At 41.2% G+C, this 22,427-nt stretch overlaps 1 protein-coding gene across 3 annotated transcripts in view; it reads right to left on the bottom strand.

Annotated features, from left to right (window-relative positions):
* Positions 1 to 13,846, bottom strand: part of LOC115787693 (major histocompatibility complex class I-related gene protein-like) — a 32,782-nt gene extending 18,936 nt beyond the window's left edge. The window contains exons 1-2 of one of the 3 annotated variants that reach the window (XM_030740462.1): positions 13,053 to 13,846; positions 3,861 to 4,121 (exon numbers count right to left, since the gene is read on the bottom strand). In XM_030740462.1, the coding sequence (XP_030596322.1) occupies positions 3,861 to 4,121; positions 13,053 to 13,101 (310 nt within the window). In that variant the 5' untranslated portion in view covers positions 13,102 to 13,846. The remainder of the gene's footprint in view (positions 1 to 3,860; positions 4,122 to 13,052) is intronic. The other 2 variants (XM_030740460.1, XM_030740463.1) reach the window with 2 other exon arrangements.
* Positions 13,847 to 22,427: the final 8,581 nt, after the last annotated feature.

The following is a 22,427-nucleotide window of genomic DNA, read 5'->3' as shown; positions in this document are numbered from 1 at the left end:
CCCACCAGGGAAGCTCCAAGTGTGGGGCCAGGCAGCAGGTACTGGTTCAGGGTTTGGCCGAGGTATTGGTGAGAGCAGTTAAAGACGAGGCAATGCTTCCCATTGTGAGAGATGAGGTGATGGGGAATGTACCAACACTCCCTAGGTGGTTCCTCTCAAGTGACTTCCTCAACCGCACCTGCTTCACTGAGCTTCTGCATTTCTGCTCTATAGATCGCTGCTCGCTCACTCCGTCGACCTCGGTACGGGCTGTCTTGGCGTCCAACAGTGCAATCGCTTGCTGGTCCTGTTTTGACCTGGTCACCTCTCTTTCCGGTCAGTGGGGTACAGTGTCCATCTGTGGAGGGAGAGAAGTGACACTGAACTGAATCAGCTGGCCGCCCCATGATACAGACAGGACCTTGGAGGGTCCATCCCAACTGGGTGTGGACTGCTGCAGGGCCACCAGGCGGACCGAGCCTTACTGGTTCTACAGGGGTTATGAGATGTGACTGGTCAGAGCCGAGGAGGAGCGATGGCCTGGCGTCCTTCAAGGCAGGTATGGGGAGGACACGGAGATACTTATACTTCTTCTGAAGTTGTTCTAAGGGGTAGGTATGTTGGGACAAGCTGAGACTGTTAGCTGTAAAGGCACTGTCGATCTTATAGCTGACCTTTGGGTTGGCAGCTGGAGAGACACGGAAGGATATCTTACGTCCATGAAGCACATGGATGTCTTGCCGGACTGTCCGCAGAGGAAGGTCTTTGGGGGCCCCCTTTATTCCCAGTGATTTGGGTGCCGCTGGTAACAGCATGGACCGCTCTGAACCATCATCCAGCAGAGCATAGGTGCTGAGACTACGCCCTTCGTGATGTAGAAGCACCGGGACGACCTTTAACATGACCCGATTGCTGGCTCCATGTTGGTCGAGGTAGAGGGAGTCGGAGGCTGAGCTAGTCAGACAGCTCTCTTTGTTCCGTGCAGCCTCCTTCTTGTTTCTCTCGGGCCTCATGCCGTGTTGCCGCTGCCGAACGGGGGCAACATGGCAGCGATGCTTAGCTGGGTGCGCCGTAGTAAACACACTATCTATAGGCTATATGAACGACACTCACTTCGTGCATCCACTTAAGACTCGGAGTGCCACAATAAAAACACTCTCCAACAAAAAACAACCGTGTTTCAGGTGAAATATACTTAAGTCCCCACAAGTGTGTAAAGGTGAAAAAAGGTGGAGGAAAGGAGGAAAAGTCTGCAGCTCAACTTCTGGCTGTGCAGCTCACTGCTCTACTGGGGGGTGATGCATCACTTCCCTAGCAACGCACCTTCAAAATAAGAGCCTTTGATACAATTATATTTTTAATAATTATATAAAAATTATTTCCACAGGAAATGCTCATTATCAGTTATCACCATGCAGATAGTTCACAGAGAGAAGCAAATTTGGGTACTTATTTAGAGCGTATAGCTTCAGCTTATGTAAATCTGAATGTAACCAGCAATGGGTCAATAAAGGACAAATTAAGAGATATGCAAATATGTAAATAGATATGTAAATAATGCTAATAAACTGTCATGTTCATGTTCATGAAGCGCGAGTCCTTGTTTAAGAAAACTGACCTTTGATGTGCTCATGTGGTGCAATAGGCTTGTAGAAAAGGCTTGTAAAATAACTTTAAATAAACCTTAAATGAGTCATTTTGTATTGTATTTGTCTAGCTTTTATATAGCATTACAGTTTCTGAGATCAAAATATACTGTTTTACTTTAATAATCAATGGCACAATTTACCCCAATGCATTCTCTCCAAATGCACAACTTACCCCACACCGGGGGCAAGTTGTGTCACAAGACCACTTTTTTCAGAAAGGTATATTTCTTAGATACCATATTTCAGATACAAATTGATTGTCCCCAGGGATGCACCACATTCTGAAAAATAATACATATATTTCAGTTGGAAGCATTACTATCATGGCCTTGCTTTAAAGTCACTTTAAGTAAAAACTGGCACAACTCACCCCACTCTTCCCTATATATATATATATATATATATATATATATATATATATATATATATATATATATATGTGTGTGTGTGTGTGTGTGTGTGTGTGTGTGTGTGTGTGTAGTTTTTTGTTTTTAACTGTTGCCTGCCTGCATAAGGCAGAAATTAAAAGCACTTGAAAATGTGGAATATATTTTTTCAACTGTTAAGGAACTGTTTGCACACACTGTACACTAACACAACTGATGACCACCTCCACACATTCTGGCTCTGTCCACCAATACAAAATTTCTGGAAATAAATAATCACCAAACTTTCTCAAACATTAACCTGTTAACTGACCGCACCAAAATCACCTGAAAAAACTCTGTGACGCCCTCTGGTTATTATTGGCTCTGGAAAACCCATGTAGCCTGTTAACTGGCCAGGTCCTGTCAGTTGTAGTGCCTTTTATATGGCAGGCTAGACCCTCCCACTTTGATTGACACCTCATTCGGCCAGTTACATTAAGAAATTGATTTTCCAGAGCCAATAATAACCAGAGGGCGTCACGTAGCTTTTTCAGTCAAAATGGGAGGGTCTAGCCTGCCACATAAAAGGCACTACATATGTCCTGTGGATACCTCCCATGGACATGGCCAGTTAACAGCTCTGAGGGGAGAGAAGCTCGAGACTTGAGGCTCCAGTACAGCACGAACAGTTCAGAAACACTTTGAAATGAGAAAAAAAAAAAAGGAATTTATTAACTGATTAAGTCGTGTTTTAGACTGCTTATTGCTAGCATATCTATTCTGACCCAAAGTGCAGCCGTGACTGGATCTGAATGACGGCTTTACAGCAGACAGCTACTCCCCTCTTCAAGGTACTGCATACCGGTACAGAGTCTTTTAGTGGTACGCAGTACCGGACCGTACAGGCTTACTTTCACCCCTGCTGACTTCTGACAAGGTGAAATCAGCCAATAAATAGGCAGAGGGAACAAGGGGTGAGTGGAAACAGCTGGGACAAAACAAGTGAACAGCAGGACACTAACGAGACTCAGGGAAGTAAAACTAAACTCAAAGCACCAGAGACAGGGGATGTCAAAATAAAACAGGAAGTGAGAAGACTGATACACAAATGTAAACTTGACACCACATAAAGGGGACGCAGATAAGACAAGACACACTGTGAAAATAAAAGAAACTCCACACCAGGGGAAACACTTTGGGATGGAACACAGAGAGAACTGAGGTGTAAAGCTAAGAATACATAAGAGGAACACATGAAACAATATAACAAAACAACACAGTCACAATAAAGCTAACAAAACTACAAAAGACCTTAAACTAAGGCTACCCAATTCCGATTTTTTGTGAATTTCGATTTTTTTTTTGCTTGGTCGTTCACATTTCCAAATATATACAACTTGTATGTGATCTGTGTGTGAACTGCAAACGAACCTAAAAGCTTCCCGCATGCGCAGTAGACGCAATAAAATCACACGTAGCGAGCATGCTCAGTGTTTGTGAAAGTAAGTCTGTTTTTCTTCCCACTTCCACGTAGCAGGACGCAGAATAATGACGTTTGTCGAGTATCAATGACGTGCAGGTCAGATGAATGTGACCTGGCCGTACAGACACAGGCTGTATTTGAAAAGCTCGGATACAGGTCGCATAAGGGCAAAGAAAATAAGATTTGGGTCACTTCAGGCTGCAGTGTGAACGTAGCCTAAGAAACAAGAGGTTGCAGACCCAGGACCATGTCACATGTACTCTAAATTATTTTCTAGCCTAATCTAAATCTCTGAGTGAATTTTAAAACAAACTAGGATCATATTTCATAATATAATAATAATATGATATTTCAGCAGTAACAAGTGAAACTAATTCTTACCTTCAGTTTGGTTCAAACGTTGCCTCAAACTCTCAATGTTAGCCTTGAAGAAGTGATGATTATTTAGACACTGTGAAGCATACCACTCCACATGCTGAGGATCATCCTTAAAGAATTTATTCCAGTCTTTATGAACTTCCAGCCCTCTGATGTTATTGCAGTCAACTATCTGAACTTCATCAACAAGTCCAACAGACACAAACTCAGGGATGCCCTGGGCTCCGGGGCTTTCAGTGCAGAAAAACGTCAAGGAGTGGCTTACTGTAAAATTGATGGGACATTGAATTAGGTGACACTGGTTTTACATATTTTGTTCTATCATTTAACACAGTGTTTTTCAACCTTTTTTGAGCCGAGGTACATTTTTTTCATTGAAAAAATCACGAGGCACACCACCAGCCAAAAATGTTAAAAAATGATACTCTGTAGCCTATATTAACAGTATAGTCATTCTTATCAAATGTCTTGAATAGGAATCAAATAAACACTAAAAAGAACTTTATCATATAATATATATCTTCTTTCAAATAAAAAGTGCACTTAACATGTTCACTTCAAAAACACAGCTTGAACATAACAAATGCCACAACAATGTGGTCTGATAGTAGAAAACTTCAGTGTTTTGCAAACTCTAATTCTGTCCAAAAGCATTCTGTTACCAGGAATAACACAACACAACAATACATGATAAAGAGGCAAGCTCACAGCTAATGTCAGTTTAATATCATCATCATGCACAAGTCCCCGTACAATGTTTTAATGGATGAAGGTTATCATTGTTCAGTATAACCCTATACCACCGAACATGGCATAATCGGCTCAGTGTACTTCAAAAGTGCCGCCGTTCGCAGAGTTACGGCAACAATTACCGTAATAAAACTGTAATAATACCCTATATTGGTTGTGAAGTGCAGTTTCTCAGCTTTCAGAAAGCGTTTGAATGTTTCCGATAAGACAAACTGTCTCGTTATTACGGTGACTCAAAGTTCCTTTGATCAGCCGCCTCAGGCTCTGTGCTAACCAGCTGTTCAGCTAGCAGCGGCGATCGCGCGGCAGTATAGGGTTATAATATGTATGCTGTGTGAGCGTTTCAGATGGCTCTCATGTTGCAGAACTACCGCTGCAAACTGTCAGTCTGGGCATTCAACCGATGCTTTTCGTGCCTCCAGTTTCTTGCTGTGGGGTTTTAAAAATGATTCTGGTGAAGGAGTCGCTCTCATACCTCCGCTAGTGACGACACTCCCTGGCCAATCAGTGGCATGCTGTACTCCGCGTCACATTGTATCGCCTCGGATCGCTTAGAACCTCGGGTGAGTGAGTACGGAAAAAGGACTGGCAAAGTGTTCCTGATTCTAATGGAGATGCCGTCAAATCGCGACGAGTCGAGTGGACCCGCGGAGAGTCGTTCCGTATGGAAACGCGGCTTAATTGTCTTGTCTCTATGTACAATGCAATTCGCTACCTGCTGCTATCTAGTCTAGTGATATGGAAGAGTATTACATGATTATGCTCCCAGTCACTACTACAGCACAGACACTCGTGGCATATTACGTGAAACTGGATAAAACAAGATAAAACAAGACTAATAAAGTTTGAGGAGAAAAAACACTGGAAATCCACCTAGTGATGAAATACTGTTACTGCAGTGTAAAATTACATTTCCAGTAACAAAAAAGTGACTCTTATTATGTCTAAGATCATTTTAGCTCTCAAACATGCATGACCAGCATATTTAGACAATCACAGCCTACTCTAAATGCCACACATACAGTCAGTAATTAACCTAACATGGAACTCTGACCAGTTCAGGCCTGTAGAATAGAAAAGACTGTCTTTATTATACTTTATTTGATTCAATTTATTTAGATAGTGCCAGCTCACAACAGCTGTGACCTCAAGATGCTTTTTATTGTAGGCTACAAAAAAACAAAACAAAAACAATCAGATGACCCCCCTGTAAGCAAACACTGCGTGATGGTGGAAAGGAAGAAACTCCCTTTTGACAGGAAGAAACCTCTGGCAACAGACACACTGTGGGAGCAGTGGCGCAAAAAGGGGGTATGCACTATATGCAATGCACAGGGGCGCCGCACAAGAGGGGGGCGCCAAAACGATGTGGGAAAATATTTCTCTAGTTGCATTTTCTGTATTTAACAGCTGTGCATATGACATGATCAATAACAGAGGCGCAGCGCTGATTAGGCGCCCCTGCGCTCCTTCACCTCCCCTCCTCCTGTCCAATTTAAAGACAGTCGTAAGTTATGAGCCGTTACTGACACAGTGCGCTCAGACCAAAGCAGCAGCACTTACTCCTGTAAGCACCTTAAAACTTTTATTGGGAAACAGCTGGAGGTCCTTCTTCAACCACCTGATCAGCAACATGAAGAACAGAGAGCTTTGTAGCTGCTCCATAAACCGCTGTTTGTTTCACACAGAGCAGGGCTGTCAATCACAGGACGGGCCAAAACTGAAGACACATTCTGAGTCGCGGGCGGAACAGGATTAAAAATAATTATTTAAATTAGTAAAATAAATTTGAATGGCCAGAATACAGCAGCTTTTTTCCTCAACACATTAAATAAAATATAAAATTATATTATTCTTCAAAAATCACATGAATATATTTCAAACTGATGAAAAGTTGCAAATTTTTCAGGTAAAAACTGTAATGTGAATTTCTGCGCTTCACAGTCGGAAAAACGCTGCATAAACTGCGCAGTGTGTCCAGTTTATCAGCAAATAGCGCAGCTGCAAACACAGCGGTGGAGACAAGTTATCACGCGGTCCAGTCCCCAAAGCTGCAGGGACGCATTATGATGCTTCATGAGAAAAGTCGACTCTCACAGCCAGTTTTCATCCCGGAGCCCTGCTGAGGCTTTTCCTTCACTTTCTATGAACTGACAGATTTCCTCAGGCAGCTCATCGCACCTGTGTAATAAGGCGTGCCACCAAATTCAGAAGCTATTTACTCCAGAAAGACTGAAACTGCCTCTTACAAAGTTCCCTGTCTGTGTTTCGGTGTTTATGACGCGTTCTGTCTTCAGGACTTTACTGCGCACCGTTTCCTGCTGTGTGACGCAGTGATGCACTGTCAGCTCACCTGTGCAGGTCTCCCTCTTCATCTTTTCCGTATCTCTCCCACCAATCCGCTCTTTCCCCGGAGCGCAAGTGAGGAAAACAGACAGATGGTTTACCTCCGATGTCAGCGTTCAGGTCTTTTGCCTCCCACCTGTTTGGAAAATCCCTGTTTTCCACTTTTCGTTTGGTCATTTTTGGGGAGTCAGGAAGCTTAAATGTCACTGTAAAAAGTGCTGACCGATGTTTTCTCCGCTGATCACTGATCAATCGGCAATAGGGAAAACAGGTTAGCGCACAGTTCTTGGCCTGCCGGCAGCTGTTGCAGTGCGTGGAATTTGTAGTATAAGTGGTGGGAGCACATTTACCCGTGGGCTATTAATAATAGCTATGAAATCATCTTGCTGGCCTATAAAATTACATCGTGGACCGGAAGTGGCCCGCAGACCTTGAGTCTGACACATGTGACATAGAGAAAAACTGCAGTACGGAAGTTAAAATGGGCAGATGAATTGTTAGTACGAAAAATTATTTCTCATCCGATTACTTGATTAATTGATGGAATAATCGATACAATACTCGATTCTGAAAATAATCGATAGCTGTATTCAGAAAGCCATAGTCAAACATTAGTTTTCAGCACCAGTGGAGCTGTGAAAGGCCTTCAAGAAAAATGACATACACCTCGAGAAATGTAACTACAGGTTCACAAAGACTGTGATTAGGCTTTAGATGTGCTTTCTGGTTACATGTGTAGGCCCCTTCACTCAATTAACAAGCAGGAGCAGCTTTTAGCGGTTAGTATTAGCTTGCTAATTAGCATTACCACCCCCGCCCCTGTTTTTTTTTTTTTGGGGGGGGGCGCCTAAAAATGTGTCCGCATACACCTCAGAGAGTATATAGCTGCACCCCTGTGTGGGAGAGTTTAATAAATATGAAATGTTAAACCCAAAGTGGTGTATAAACACATGAAAAAGTGAATGAAGCATAAGTAAGAGATGGTTCTTAAAAATAGACACAGCCAAGACAGCCTGTTGAAGTTCAAACTGAGCATCAGAAAGAAAGGTGAGTGAAAGTGGCGTGGTTGGGGGTCTGAGTGTTCCAGAAACTGCTCACCTACTGGGAATTTCCCTCAGCCATCACCAGAGGTGGGAAGTAACGAATTACAAATACTTCGTTACTGTACTTAAGTAGATTTTTCAGGTATCTATGGAAGCTTGTTGCTGCCACAAAAAAAAAAAAAAAACCAGTCATTTTCTCGAAATTTTGAGTTACTTTCTCAAAATTTCGAGTTACGTATCTCAAATATTTGTGTTAATAACTCGAAATTACGGCATACCGCTACCAATCAGGAAGCTCCAAGAAAGAGGTAATTTCCTTGTTACCCAGAAGCAGATGCCGCCAGCACATGCACACTCAAAATGGGGTAGCAACAGTATCAGTGAGCTAGCAGTTTCTACTAAACGTGAAAAAATTGTCAGCATGTTTTTGACAGTCAACGGTCAAAATGTCTTCAAGCAAAAAACAGCTGCATAAAAAGTAAGGAATCAATGTTTTCATGTTGAACTGTTGGGCAGCTGATACCTTCAGCTTCCTGCTTCCAGTTAACAAGGAAATGATGTACGGATCACGGAGCTTCCTGATTGGCAGTCGAAATTTCGAGTTATTAATGCGAAAATTTGAGATACGTAACATGAAATTTCAAGAAAATTTTTTTTTTTTTGTGACAGAAACAAGCTTCCATAGATTTTTTGACTACTTTTTCACTTTTACTAACTACATTTTTACACAAATATCTGTACATTTTCAAACAGACTCATTACTTTGGGTTAACGAGGCACACCACCAGCCAAAAATGTTAAAAAATGATATTCTGTAGCCTATATTAACAATATAGTCATTCTTATCAAAGTGTCTTGAATAGGAATCAAATAAACACAAAAAAGAACTTTATCATATAATATATATCTTCTTTCAAATAAAAAGTGCACTTAACATGTTCACTTCAAGAACACAGCTTGAACATAACAAATGCCACAACAATGTGGTCTTCAATGTGCGCTTTGAGTGCTCATACTGAGTAGAAAAGCGCTATATAAGAGCTAGTCCATTTACCATCTTATAGTAGAAAACTTCAGTGTTTTGCAAACTCTAATTCTGTCCAAAAGCATTCTATTACCAGGAGTAACACAACACAACAATACATGAGAAAGAGGCAAGCTCACAGCTAATGCCAGTTTAATATTATCATCATGCACAAGTCCCCGTACAGTGTTTTAATGGATGAAGGTTATCATTGTTAAGTATAACCCTATACCACCGAACATGGCATAATCGGCTCAGTGTACTTCAAACTGGATAATTTCCCACGGCACACCTGACGATCTCCCACTGCACACTGGTTGAAAAACACTGGTTTAACGTGTCTGAGAAAAGTTTGCATTTCCGTCAAACATCAAAGAATCTGAGCCTAAATGGAGGAATAATAACATATAAGAGAGAACCGCACTGGCATATCCTCCACCACCAGGGATCATCGCATACAAAGAAATCAAAGAGGCAAACTGTATAATTTATGTATCATTTATAGCACTATAATCAGGGGTTAGAGTGGGCTGGGCTGACGTCAGTAAGTTGTGCTTGCGGTACTTCAGCATTTAGCTAGCACTACAGAAGAGGATCGAGCATAAAGAGCGTAACGTGTGGCAGATAATTTTAAATGCAATGTTTCTAAATGCTCAACAAATTTTAGCACAAAAAGTGTGTGCAGTTTGTCACACAGTGTGTCTGCTAGCTAATGAAACAGCTGCTGTATTTCCAGGGAGAGCAAAGAATGAGCGATAACTTCACTGAGATGGAGAAAGATGTAAAAAAGAGGAAGGAGAGAGCAGCAGGTCAGCTGATCACAGCCTGCACACCAACATCATTTACTGCAGCTACAATAGAAAGCTGTGGTTCTTCTCCCCATGCAGAGCCACTACAGCTGATCTTAGGGTTCCTCCACCTTCTGAATCCCACTGGAACCCCTGAGGATCCTCATGTTGGTGTTTAGGTGGAGGCACAGTCACCCTCTACTATTGAGGACACAGAGAACAGAGCTGGGTTTAAATTAACTTTCACAGTTTGTGTCCTACAGAACAGATTCAAGCTGAGTGCATTCATTAGGATTAAAATTTAGATTGAATAATGTTTGTATTCTCGTGTATTATTAGCATAGTTAGCTTTACAGAAAAATAGCAGGTAGAAACGTCCTCCAAAGAGCTACTTTTACTTTCTTACTTTGAGTACATTTCAGAGCCTGTACTTTTTTACTTTTACTTGAGTAAAAAAGTTGAAGCAGTAATTCAACTTTTATCAGAGTAGTTTTTAACACAAGTACTTGTACTTCCACTTACGTACAGAATGTCAGGACTTTGTCCACCTCTGGCCATCACTACAGTTTACAGAGCATAGTCTGAAAAAGAGAATCTCCAGTGTATGAAAATACCTCAGAGATGTCAGAGAAGTCACTGACATGGATCACACTGAAATCAGAGACTGATGTTTCCAGACAGATGTGAAGCTGACACAACGGGAACAAAAACAAATTCCTCACTAAAATGTGTCCAGAGTGGCTGCAGATGTGTGTGGACAGTAGGAACATCTCCCTGCAGAGAACAGGTATCACATGACCTGATACAGTTGCATGAATGCAGTACTGTTTATCTTATTTTGCATTATCCTTGGGATAATAGGCTGATTTAATCATTTAGAAGGTGACTCTGAAACTCTGTTATGAGATTTTATTGATAACTGCAGATTAAAGTTTGTGATCAATATTATCATCAGGCACAAAGTTTTTACAAATTAGAGCAAAAATAGAAATTACACTGAATTTCAAAGTCTTTCCAAGACCACCTCACTGCAGCCCTCAAACAGCATTTTGGATAATGATCACTTTCCCCAGGCTGAGGGCTGAGGGGAGAGAGCCAGGACAAAAGATACACTGTGGAAGAGAGCCAGCAGCCCGCAGTCTGAGAGCGAAGTGCTCTATTGGGGTGATACGGTACTATGAGGTCTTTGAGATAAGATGGGCCCTGATTAGTGGGTGGCTGTAGCTCAGGAGGCAGAGCAGGTCACCTACTGATCGGAAGGTTGGCAGTTCAATTCCGGGCTACTCCAGGCTGCATGCCAGCGTATCGTTGGGTAAGATACTTAACCCCAAGTTGCTCTCTGACACAAGCGTTGGAGTGTGAATGTTAGATAATAAAAGCACTTAGCTTAGTTAATCATGGTGTAAATGTAAGCCTGTTGTATAAGCGCTTTGAGTGCTCAGACAGAGTAGAAAAGTGCTATATAAGAACTAGTCCATTTACCATTATTCAAGACCTGGTATGTGAGGAGAAGGATTTTAAATTCAATTCTGGATTTAACAGGGAGCCAATGAAAAGAAGCCAATATGGGAGAAATCTGCTCTCTCTTTGTTAAACTCACTTCATAGTATAGGGACCTGGTTGCTCAAAAAATCCAGTAAAATACACGAAAAGCTGAAAGGTATTAAAATGTGTTCAGATTTGGCAAAGTGATGATGATTCATCTCATAAATCATGACCCACTGCTCTCCCTAATTTAAGATGCAAGTATCAGTGTTGGTGATACTGGCCCTGTATTTACTTAGTATCAGATCAATATCAATATCAAACACCACGAGTTGCTAGCTTCACTTTTCTGAAAACCACGTCACTAATAACCAGAGTTTGTTCCTAAGCGGGTGTGTTGCTGAGTAGGAAAAACAATATTTATCATGTGATTAGGATTATGTATGATTAACTATTACTAAAATCAGATATACATATACTTTATTATAGCACTTTGTATTATTTGAATCATAAGAAGGATGAATGTTAACAGCAGGATGAATATGTTAGTTTAGAAGTCTTTCTAAAAGTCCTGTATCCGAGTTTAAGAACATAATTGCTCCATTATGCTCATCAATGCCACCACAGTGCAGAGCAGCTATGAAATTATATTTGTGCCAAAGGTTATGCACAAGAAAAACAGAATAAGGCAAATAATTAAATTGTTTTCCTGGTGACTAAATTAATAAAGTTGAAAAATGCTTTACAGTTATAAAAATGTAGCTCTGGCACATTAGTGAGCAAAAAGTAGTTCTTCTAATGCTTTATCATGCTTAGCTTCTTTTAGAAACCCTTAGTCATGTGCTGTGTCAGGTTGTTCGCCTGAAAGAATGTGTAACTCTCTTTTGTGTGGTGACCTTGATGGAAGGAACACAGTATTGTGGGGAGAGCAGCAGGCCTGAAAAGATAATCACTTAGAACAAGATTGTTTTATTATTGTTATCATGCCCGCTTCTCACAGCTGTCTATACAGCTGATTAGTGTGTGACAGTAAATCGCAGTAAAAGAATCCACTTACAGTCTCTACTATTGTGTTTGATGCTCAGAGGGGAGGTCAGGAGGCAGTGTTATCACAATCCAGAACTGTGAACTTCCTTATCTTCTTCACGTATAAAAGACGGCTCACAGCACAGCCCCAGTGAGCCTTTTGCACCCTGTCTCAGTGAAATGTAAAAGCATCTGTGCACGCCTGAAAAAATAAATCATTATTCTTTGTTCTGAGTGCTGTGTGTGTTCCTGGACCTTCATAATTACAATAACTTAATCATTTTAAGATCGAGGATGGTAGAGGAGAGCCGTCATAACAGGTGTCCCACTGAACTATTAGGATTGCTAGCTGGTTGCATCAGCAGAGGGTAGGCAGTTAGAGCGAGGTGAGTCTCTTCATCAAAGGCTTAAACAGCTTCTGTAAATTCCTAATAGGGTAATACTCATAGGATCAGAAACTCGGAGCCTTTAAATGGAGAGCTGCTCCAGACTTCCTGTAGAGGGATAAACCTCAAAGTGTGTTTCACTGCAGGACAAACAGAATTTACTCAACTGAAAACAACCAAGATAAGTTTTGCTGAATCTCTGTAAAGTTATAGTCTAGCAGCCCTGTTACTTGTTATATTTATTCTAAATCAGTTTTTAGCCTTTTTTTTCCTCTGCCGACACATTTGATCTGTATGTTACTGAGAATAGTTTGTAGAGAAAGTTCCTGATTGGACCGTGATCTTACCTGCAGATGCAGTGTGACAGAGGACGATCAGCATCATCAGCGTCTTCATCGTGCTCAGAGAGTTTGAGCTGAACTGAAGAAGTGTGAGAAACTCAGATGGTTTTACAGGTTTGTTCAGTCCAAAGATGTTTCCTGGTTAGTTTACAGTCGGAGTATTTGAGGCGTGTTCAACTTCAACCAATCACAGGCAGGAGAACAGGCTCAACTCTAACAATGTTTGAGTTTGACTGGCATAATTATGATTATTATTAAAGAAGCTTCTCTTCTGTGTTCAACAAAGACTTTTAACACTTTTCTATGTAAAATGATTCAGCTGATGTTACCTCTGTCTGCCTGCTTCCATTAAAGCCAACACGCAGTTCCTGCTCATAATGCAATACTGTAATAATGTCTGCAGAGTTTTTACATTTACCCACAAACATGATTGTATGATTGTTGTTTGAGTGTGTGTGAAGCTGAATGAGAAACAAACTGTAACATGCTTTGTTGAACCACTGCAGTTAAATCTGTGTGTGCTGAGCATTTATCATTTACTAAATACAATACTGTGTCAAAACTGGAAACTAGAAGGAAGCACTGCTCCCTACTTTATGGTAAAGTGTGTGTGTGGGGGGGGGTTTATTTCTGCTCATTCTTCAGTGTCTCATATGCTGTGTTTCAGTTTCAGTTACTGCCAGGCTGGTTTATACTGATTTTTTGACCTTTTAAGCTAAGGCTTGTTTTCCATTGTTTCACAGTTGAAGCAGACACTGTAATACTGCTGTATTTAAGGAAGATTTGCACATTTTAGATGTGAATTTTTTTTAATTTCAAACACAGGAACACCAGCAGGAGTAATTGTGGTTTGCCTTCCACTCCATGCGTGCAGCATAAAGACTGGAGGTGACAATAAAGAGACAGAAGAAACCTGCCTGACCTGCTGCCGTTTTTCATGTACATTCATAACAATAAGCTGTTTCAGATGATTAGAAATGATTGACCCCCAGTGACACTTTGCCTATACGTTCTAATCTCTATAGATGAAATATTGTAATGCCATTGATTGGGGTCAAGATTTTATCTTTGTCTCTAATAAACCTTTGAACTGACTGTTGTGGAAAAAATAAGTTGAGCCTGAAACCAAACTGATTTTATGATAATTTATTGAAAGTAAGAATATAATCTTTGCAAAGGGATCAATACAGCATGAACAGTCTTCGCACCAGCATTGACCACAGAACAAAATAACCACAGTTACTTTATACTCATTGTGTTGATACCATCTTGTTCTGTTAGCTGTGGGAAGTTCAGGTTCCCACCACCATGTAGCATCAGCCTGATAATAAGTGTGTCATGACCTTGGACACAACCTGGAAAGAAATTTGTTTTCTACTTCGCACACTTGGTCTTTGTACTAGAAACTTACAATAACATACCAAAGAAGTACACAGAGGTTATTAGAGTTGAAAAACACATTTTCCATTACAGACTCCTGATTCCTCTGTAACTCACAGATATGTGAACATTTCCTCTCCACTCTACCTCCCAGTAACAGCGATCAGTCAGACCATTTCTACACAGCAGCTGATGACACAGTCATCAAATCTGTCAGGATGATCAGGATATGACTGATCCTCGTTCCCACATGTCTCCTTCCTGTTGTTGTCAGGCAGTTTGAGGAGTCCAGAAAGAGCTAACGCCAACTCTTAGTCAGTTACCATGGTAACAGACTCTGTGACCCTAACCTGGCAGGTTTTATCCAACAACCTCTGAGTGTCTCTCTGACTCCGCCCCTCCTGCTGCACCTGAACCACCTGTCTGACACTCCCATTCATTTCCTCCTTCATAAAGTGGCTGTCAGAGCGTCAGAGCAGCGAATTCATCTGCAGACGTTTATGTTTCTACAAGCAGTGAAATCCCAGTTAGATGTTAGTTTATTTTTTTTGTAACATGAAGCTCGTCAACTCGTCAACAGGCTGTAAGGACGGAGACAGCGATGATGTCACGGATTTATAATGAGGCAGCTGCAGCTGTCAGACTGTCAGTCAGTTCCTCTGAAACATTTACTGTAGTTACTGTAGCATCACTGTTACATCACACTGATCTGGATGAAGCTTTAGATGCAGAAGTGAACTAAATGGTTTTAAAGTGACTTAAATCAACATTTTGAAAGTTCTGGTGTCTGAAATTCAGAGTAACAGATCAGCAAAACAAGTCCACCTTCACAGCAGGAGGATTCAACTGGATAAGGTCCAGATCCAGTTCAGGCTCCAGTCATTTCCCAGCTCATCCAGTCTGGATCTGTTTATAATGGATTCATTTTCCAGCCATGATCTCCATTCTTTAATTAAAATGTCTCATCCTCCCAAACTGTACTGAAATATTTAAAACCTACAAAGCTGAGACATTCATTATAATATGTTGGCCTTTATTAGTGAAATTTTACGTTCATTACAGACTTGGAAAGCTGCTCTGAATGTTTCCAGCTAAATATGAAGCTATGACTGAGCTCTGACCTTTAACAGTGACTCAGTGAAACATCTCTGCTGTGGCTGTCAGAGAGCCATCATTTCTCTGATCTTAGATCAGATTAGAAACAGTTAAACTGGGAAACATTAAAGCAGTTTTTCTATAAATCTCATTACTCATTTTTATCCAGTAATCACAGAAAAAATTAAATTATCAATTAAAAAAATGTATATAATGTTTTGATATCTGTATATAGTGTTCTGATGTGTGTGTACATGTGTGTATATTTATATGTGTGTATTGTATTGACACTGATATACAGTGCCTTGCGAAAGTATTCGGGCCCCTTGAACTTTTCAACCTTTTGCCACATTTCAGGCTTCAAACATAAAGATATAAAATTTTAATTTTTTGTGAAGAATCAACAACAAGTGGGACACAATCGTGAAGTGGAATGAAATTTATTGGATGTGTCAAACTTTTTTAACAAATAAAAAACTGAAAAGTGGGGCGTGCAATATTATTCGGCCCCTTTACTTTCAGTGCAGCAAACTCACTCCAGAAGTTCAGTGAGGATCTCTGAATGATCCAGTGTTGTCCCAAATGACTGATGATGATAAATAGAATCCACCTGTGTGTAATCAAGTCTCCGTATAAATGCACCTGCTCTGTGATAGTCTCAGGGTTCTGTTCAAAGCGCAGAGAGCATCATGAAGACCAAGGAACACACCAGGCAGGTCTGAGATGCTGTTGTGGAGAAGTTCAAAGCCGGATTTGGATACAAAAAGATTTCCCAAGCTTTAAACATCTCAAGGAGCACTGTGCAAGCAATCATATTGAAATGGAAGGAGTATCAGACCACTGCAGATCTACCAAGACCCGGCCGTCCCTCTAAACTTTCATCTCAAACAAGGAGAAGACTGATCAGAGATGCAGCCAAGAGGCCCATGATCACTCTGGATGAACTGCAGAGATCTACAGCTGAGGTGGGAGGGTCTGTCCATAGGACAACAATCAGTCGCACACTGCACAAATCTGGCCTTTATGGAAGAGTGGCAAGAAGAAAGCCATTTCTCAAAGATATCCATAAAAAGTCTCGTTTAAAGTTTGCCACAAGCCACCTGGGAGACACACCAAACATGTGGAAGAAGGTGCTCTGGTCAGATGAAACCAAAATCCAACTGTTTGGCCACAATGCAAAATGATATGTTTGGCTTAAAAGCAACACAGCTCATCACTCTGAACACACCATCCTCACTGTCAAACATGGTGGTGGCAGCATCATGGTTTGGGCCTGCTTTTCATCAGCAGGGACAGGGAAGATGGTCAACATTGATGGGAAGATGGATGGGGCCAAATACAGGACCATTCTGGAAGAAAACCTGTTGGAGTCTGCAAGAGACCTGAGACTGGGACGGAGATTTATCTTCCAACAAGACAATGATCCAAAACATAAAGCCAAATCTACAATGGAACGGTTCACAAATAAACGTATCCAGGTGTTGGAACGGCCAAGTCAAAGTCCAGACCTGAATCCAATCGAGAATCTGTGGAAAGAGCTGAAGACTGCTGTTCACAAACGCTCTCCATCCAACCTCACTGAGCTCCAGCTGTTTTGCAAGGAAGAATGGGCAAGAAGTTCAGCCTCTCTATGTGCAAAACTGATAGAGACATACCTCAAGGGACTTGCAGCTGTAATTGCAGCAAAAAGTGGCGCTACAAAGTATTAACGCAAGGGGGCCGAATAATATTGCACGCCCCACTTTTCAGTTTTTTATTTGTTAAAAAAGTTTGACACATCCAATAAATTTCATTCCACTTCACGATTGTGTCCCAATTGTTGTTGATTCTTCACAAAAAATTAAAATTTTATATCTTTATGTTTGAAGCCTGAAATGTGGCAAAAGGTTGAAAAGTTCAAGGGAGCCGAATACTTTCACAAGGCACTGTATATTTTATGTATATAGTGCTTATGTATATGTGTATAGTTTTTCTAGTCTATTCTATTTTAGTTCATTTGTTTTTACTCATCCCTTTCATTTTTCTCTGTCCTGAGCTGCTATAATGCGCAAATTTCCCCGTTGTGGGATCATTAAAGTTTTATCTTATCTCTTATCTTAAATGAATAAAGTGAGGTTTCTATTCCATCATTAGATTCCATTTTTATTGTATAATTATTTAAACAATTAAATGGTCAATTGAACTGTCATAAACTGCAGCAAAAACAGTTTTTATTAAATAAAAACTGACCTGAGTTCAGCTCCACCCCCGGGGTCTCTAACACACAGGTTGGTCAGTAAAATCAGTCTGAGCTGTTTCTCCACATTTTTATCTCCACTTTCTGTCTCCTCAGCTGCAGCTGAATAATTAGATTTTATAAATTAAATGTGAAATTAGGATTCAGCTTCATGTGATGGAGATTCAAGTTGTGTAAATTCAATTCAATTTTATTTATATAGCGCCAAATCACAATAAACAGTTACCTCAAGGTGCTTTGTATTGTGGATAAAGACCCTACAATAATACAGAGAAAACCCAACAGTCTAAACGACCCCCTATGAGCAGCACTTGGTGACAGTGGGAAGGAAAAACTCCCTTTTAACAGGAAGAAACCTCCAGCAGAACCAGGCTCAGGGAGGGGGGGTCATCTGCTGAGGGGGAAGAGAGACAGAGATTAATAACAATTAATGATTAAATGCAGAGGGAAGTAAAAACAGAATAGAAAGAGGTGAATAAAAAGAAACAGTGCATTATGTGAACCCCCCAGCAGCCTAGGCCTATAGCAGCATAACTAAGGGATGGTTCAGGGTCACCTGATCCAGCCCTAACTATAAGCTTGATCATAAAGGAAAGTTTTAAGCCTAATCTTAAAAATAAAGAGGGTGTCTGTCTCCTGAATCCAAGCTGGGAGCTGGTTCCACAGAAGAGGCGCCTGAAAGCTGAAGGCTCTGCCTCCCATTCTACTCTTAAGTATCCTAGGAACCACAAGTAAGCCAGCAGTCTGAGAGAGAAGTGCTCTATTGGGGTGATGTGGTACTATGAGGTCTTTGAGATAAGATGGTGCCTGATTATTCAACACAGAGCCGGCCCGAGGCATAGGCAACGTATGCAGCTGCATAGGGCCGCCTGACCACCAGGGGGCTCCTAAGCTCACCTACATTTGTGATGAAACTGGCTACTCCAGGCTACATGCCAATGTATCTTAACCCCAAGTTGCTCTCATACTCCGACGCAACTGTCGGAGTATGAATGTGTGTGAATGTTAGATAATTAAAAGCACTTATCTTAATTAATCATGGAAGTGCTTGTATGCATGGGTAAATGTAAACGTGTTGTGTAAGCGCTTTGAGTGCTCATACTGCGTAGAAAAGTGCTATATAAGAACTAGTCCATTTACCATTAATCCAGTGTGTGTGATTAAAATAGGGTTAGGGTAAGCTGTGGTGGTTTAATCAGACTTTACTCACTGTTCCTGTGGTGACAGCGTTTTGTTGTTTTCACACTGTAGTCAGGTTGCATGGGTAGACTAGTGGACCTCACTTTTATGCCTCATTTGTGGTCTTGGGGTGCCGCCTCACCATTTTGTGGTATAGCAGCATAGTAACATATTTACAGCACTTCTTGTTGCACTGGGTCCAATTGCTGACCACTTGTGTTTGATATTATTCTATTGATAATTATTATTATATAATTACAAATGGCTTATTTACCAGTCTGTCATTAGATGAATTTGCACAGTTATGCAAAAATATACATCTTTTGGATGAAAAGAGCATGTCCAACATGTCCAAAAGCAGGTCAAACACCCTAAATCACATAATTCCTAAAAAGGCTATGGTCTGTAGATTGGATATGGCATGCAGTGATACATATACCACCCTCCTCAATGTCATGGACATAGTTTTACAATATATATCATAATGAAATACAGTGCTTTTCAGTGGGCTGAGACTGAAACAGCGATGCATCCCAAAAAAATTAATATTCAAATTCAACCTTGCAGAATTAATAACGGTTAGGCTCAGGGGACAATGAAGTGATATGAGGGGGCCTAAATCAAATTGTGCTTAGGGCCCCATCAAGGCTTGGGCCGGCTTTGATTCAAGACCTTGTATGTGAGGAGAAGGATTTTAAATTCTATTCTAGATTTAACAGGGAGCCAATGAATAGAAGCCAATATGGGAGAAATCTGCTCTCTCTTTCTAGTCCCTGTCAGTACTCTAGCTGCAGCATTTTGGATCAGCTGAAGGCTTTTCAAGGAGCTTTTAGGACAGCCTGATAATAATGAATTACAATAGTCCAGCCTAGAAGTAATAAATGCATGAATTAGCTTTTCAGCATCACTCTGAGAAAGGATGTTTATAATTTTAGAAATATTGCGCAAATGCAAAAAAGCGGTCCTACATATTTGTTTAATATGTGCATTGAAGGACATATCCTGGTCAAAAATGACTCCAAGATTTCTCATAGCGTTACTGGAGGCCAAAGTAATGCCATCCAGAGTAAGTATCTGGTTAGACACCATGTTTCTAAGATTTGTGGGGCCGAGAACAAGAATTTCAGTTTGATCTGAATTTAGAAGCAGGAAATTAGAGGTCATCCAGGCCTTAATGTCTTTAAGACATTCCTGCAGTTTAACTCATTGATGTGTGTCATCTGGCTTCATTGATAGGTAAAGCTGAGTATCATCTGCATAACAATGAAAATTGATGCAATGCTTTCTAATAATACTGCCTAAGGGAAGCATGTATAATGTAAATAGAATTGGTCCTAGCACAGAACCCGTTGGACATTCCACAGGGCGTGTGTGGAATGTCCACATTAGAGTCTGAGATGTTTGGATTCAACCGTGTTTCAGTAAAACACGAGACTGCACAGATATCTCCAGGTCATCATTTTTGTTGGGCAGAGAGTTCACATTTCCCATGATGACTGTTGGCAGAAAGGGCTCATCTCCGCTTCCAAGCCTTCACCTTTGCACCACTATGGCAGCCACAGAAACCCCTCTTTATCTCAGCTGGAACAGGGTGGTATCTTCCAGATTTACTCTATTACAATGAAAAACACTCTTGAGTAAACTCTTCTCACAGAAGTACCCATTTTTTTTTTTCCTCAGCTCTCAGCGGAGACGGTCGCACTTTTCTTCTCTCCCCAGCCCTTCCTTTTTCCCCTGCTTTGCTGCTTGCTGCTTTAGAGCCTCTTTTCACACAACTTCCGAACTGGAATTTATAATTATGGATCTGGTCAGCTGGTCTCTCCATGCCATTGTTTTTGATCAATTTTTCACCATGAGGAGATTGGGGGAAGGAGAACCCTATTCCCTCTTATCAATTGACATTCCAGCTGGCTACGTTATGGATTCCTGTGTGGTGTGGAAGATGACATGCCTGGCCTTATTGTTAATGGAATACACACACATTTGGCTTATTGACACTGGGATTTCTCCGAATTGGACCGGGAGATACCTGGTTTGTCGTTGCAATTCAGGAAGTCTAGGCAGCTGTCTGGCCTTGGTAAGGCTGCTTATGACGGGAACGCTGGAAGGGTACAGACTCAAACTCAGACTCTGTATATCTGGAGCTGATTCTGAGGGGTAAGATCTTGGAGATGTATGTATCTGTTTCTGCACGGCGAAGGAACGAACCAAGAAGATTCGGATGAATTGGATTTTTCGCCACAGAGAGGTGCCAGTAAGACTGAAGGCTGTCAACAATTTAATCAGTACAGTCTGTACCAAAACAAGTCGTAGAATCAGGAATTTGGCTCCCTGGCGGCCTTGGACTGCCGCCTATCAAATTGTCTCCGGGATGTTTGTAAACAGATGCTCTACGCCCCCGCCGTCCTGTCTTCTTCTGACCTGTGTTGGACTGATCTCCCTGACCTAGCTGCTGATGAACTCTACATCTTATCAGAACTGTTAGCTGAGGAGGGAGTTTGAGTCAGCCCCACAGTAGCCCCCCCCCCACACACACACACACACACTCGCCTCCGCTGGCTCCCCTGTCCATCCCTCCCCACCCTAGTGCTCCCATACTATATGTTTCTGCCCTGTCGCAGAGGTTTTTGTAACCTTATACTGTGTATGTGTGAATGTATACAAAGTATGAGATGATTTTTTTCCTCACTCATCCCTATATGTTTTCACTATTGTTTCTGTCTTTTTAATGGCAGCGCCTCCAGAAGGGGGGCAGCATGGCCACAGTTCACCTATTTCCCCATGTTTGTTCTGTTTGTCTTCTTGGATGGGTGTTCTGTTAACTGTAATTTCCCCATTGTGGGATCAATAAAGTATCATCATCATCATCATCAATATACATCGATGAAAATACAACAGAATAAAGTTGAGCAGAGCAGAGATACCAGACTTTTCTGCTGCCAGCTCAAGCACATATTCTAGAAATAGTTCATTCATAATGTTAATTATGAATTAATTTAGAGGAAAATAGACTTAAAGAATCAAAAGTGTGCATATTCTGCAGAGATATTCTCTGTCAGTGTTTTATTGCAAGGATCATTGAAAAACGTGTGTAAAAAGCCAGCTGTTATGAGCTCTACCAAAGATCTGATGCACCCTGCGACAGAAGCTTTTCCTTCTTTCCTGATTGTTGTCGTGACGAGTGAGGCTTCGGCTCCCCCTGGTGGTCAGTGATTTACTTCTTAAACCTCATTCAAATAGAGGCGCTGGTTAAGATAGAAAGATGTAGCAATAATCATTTTAAATACACATTATTCCAACCTCTCCTCCATGAATCGCCACCTTATCATGATGGAGGGGTTTGTGTGTCCCAGTGATCCCAGGAGCTATGTTGCCCAGGGGCTTGTCCCCCTGGTAGGGTCTCCCATGGCAAACTGGTTCTGGGTGAGGGTCCAGACAAAGAGCGGTTCAGAAGACCCCTATGATTGTAACAGCAAGGGAACAGTTTACCC

Source organism: Archocentrus centrarchus, chromosome 11, assembly GCF_007364275.1.
Source record: "Archocentrus centrarchus isolate MPI-CPG fArcCen1 chromosome 11, fArcCen1, whole genome shotgun sequence".
In the NCBI taxonomy this organism is placed as follows: domain Eukaryota; kingdom Metazoa; phylum Chordata; class Actinopteri; order Cichliformes; family Cichlidae; genus Archocentrus; species Archocentrus centrarchus.
This window is presented reverse-complemented; position numbering and strand designations above follow the sequence as displayed.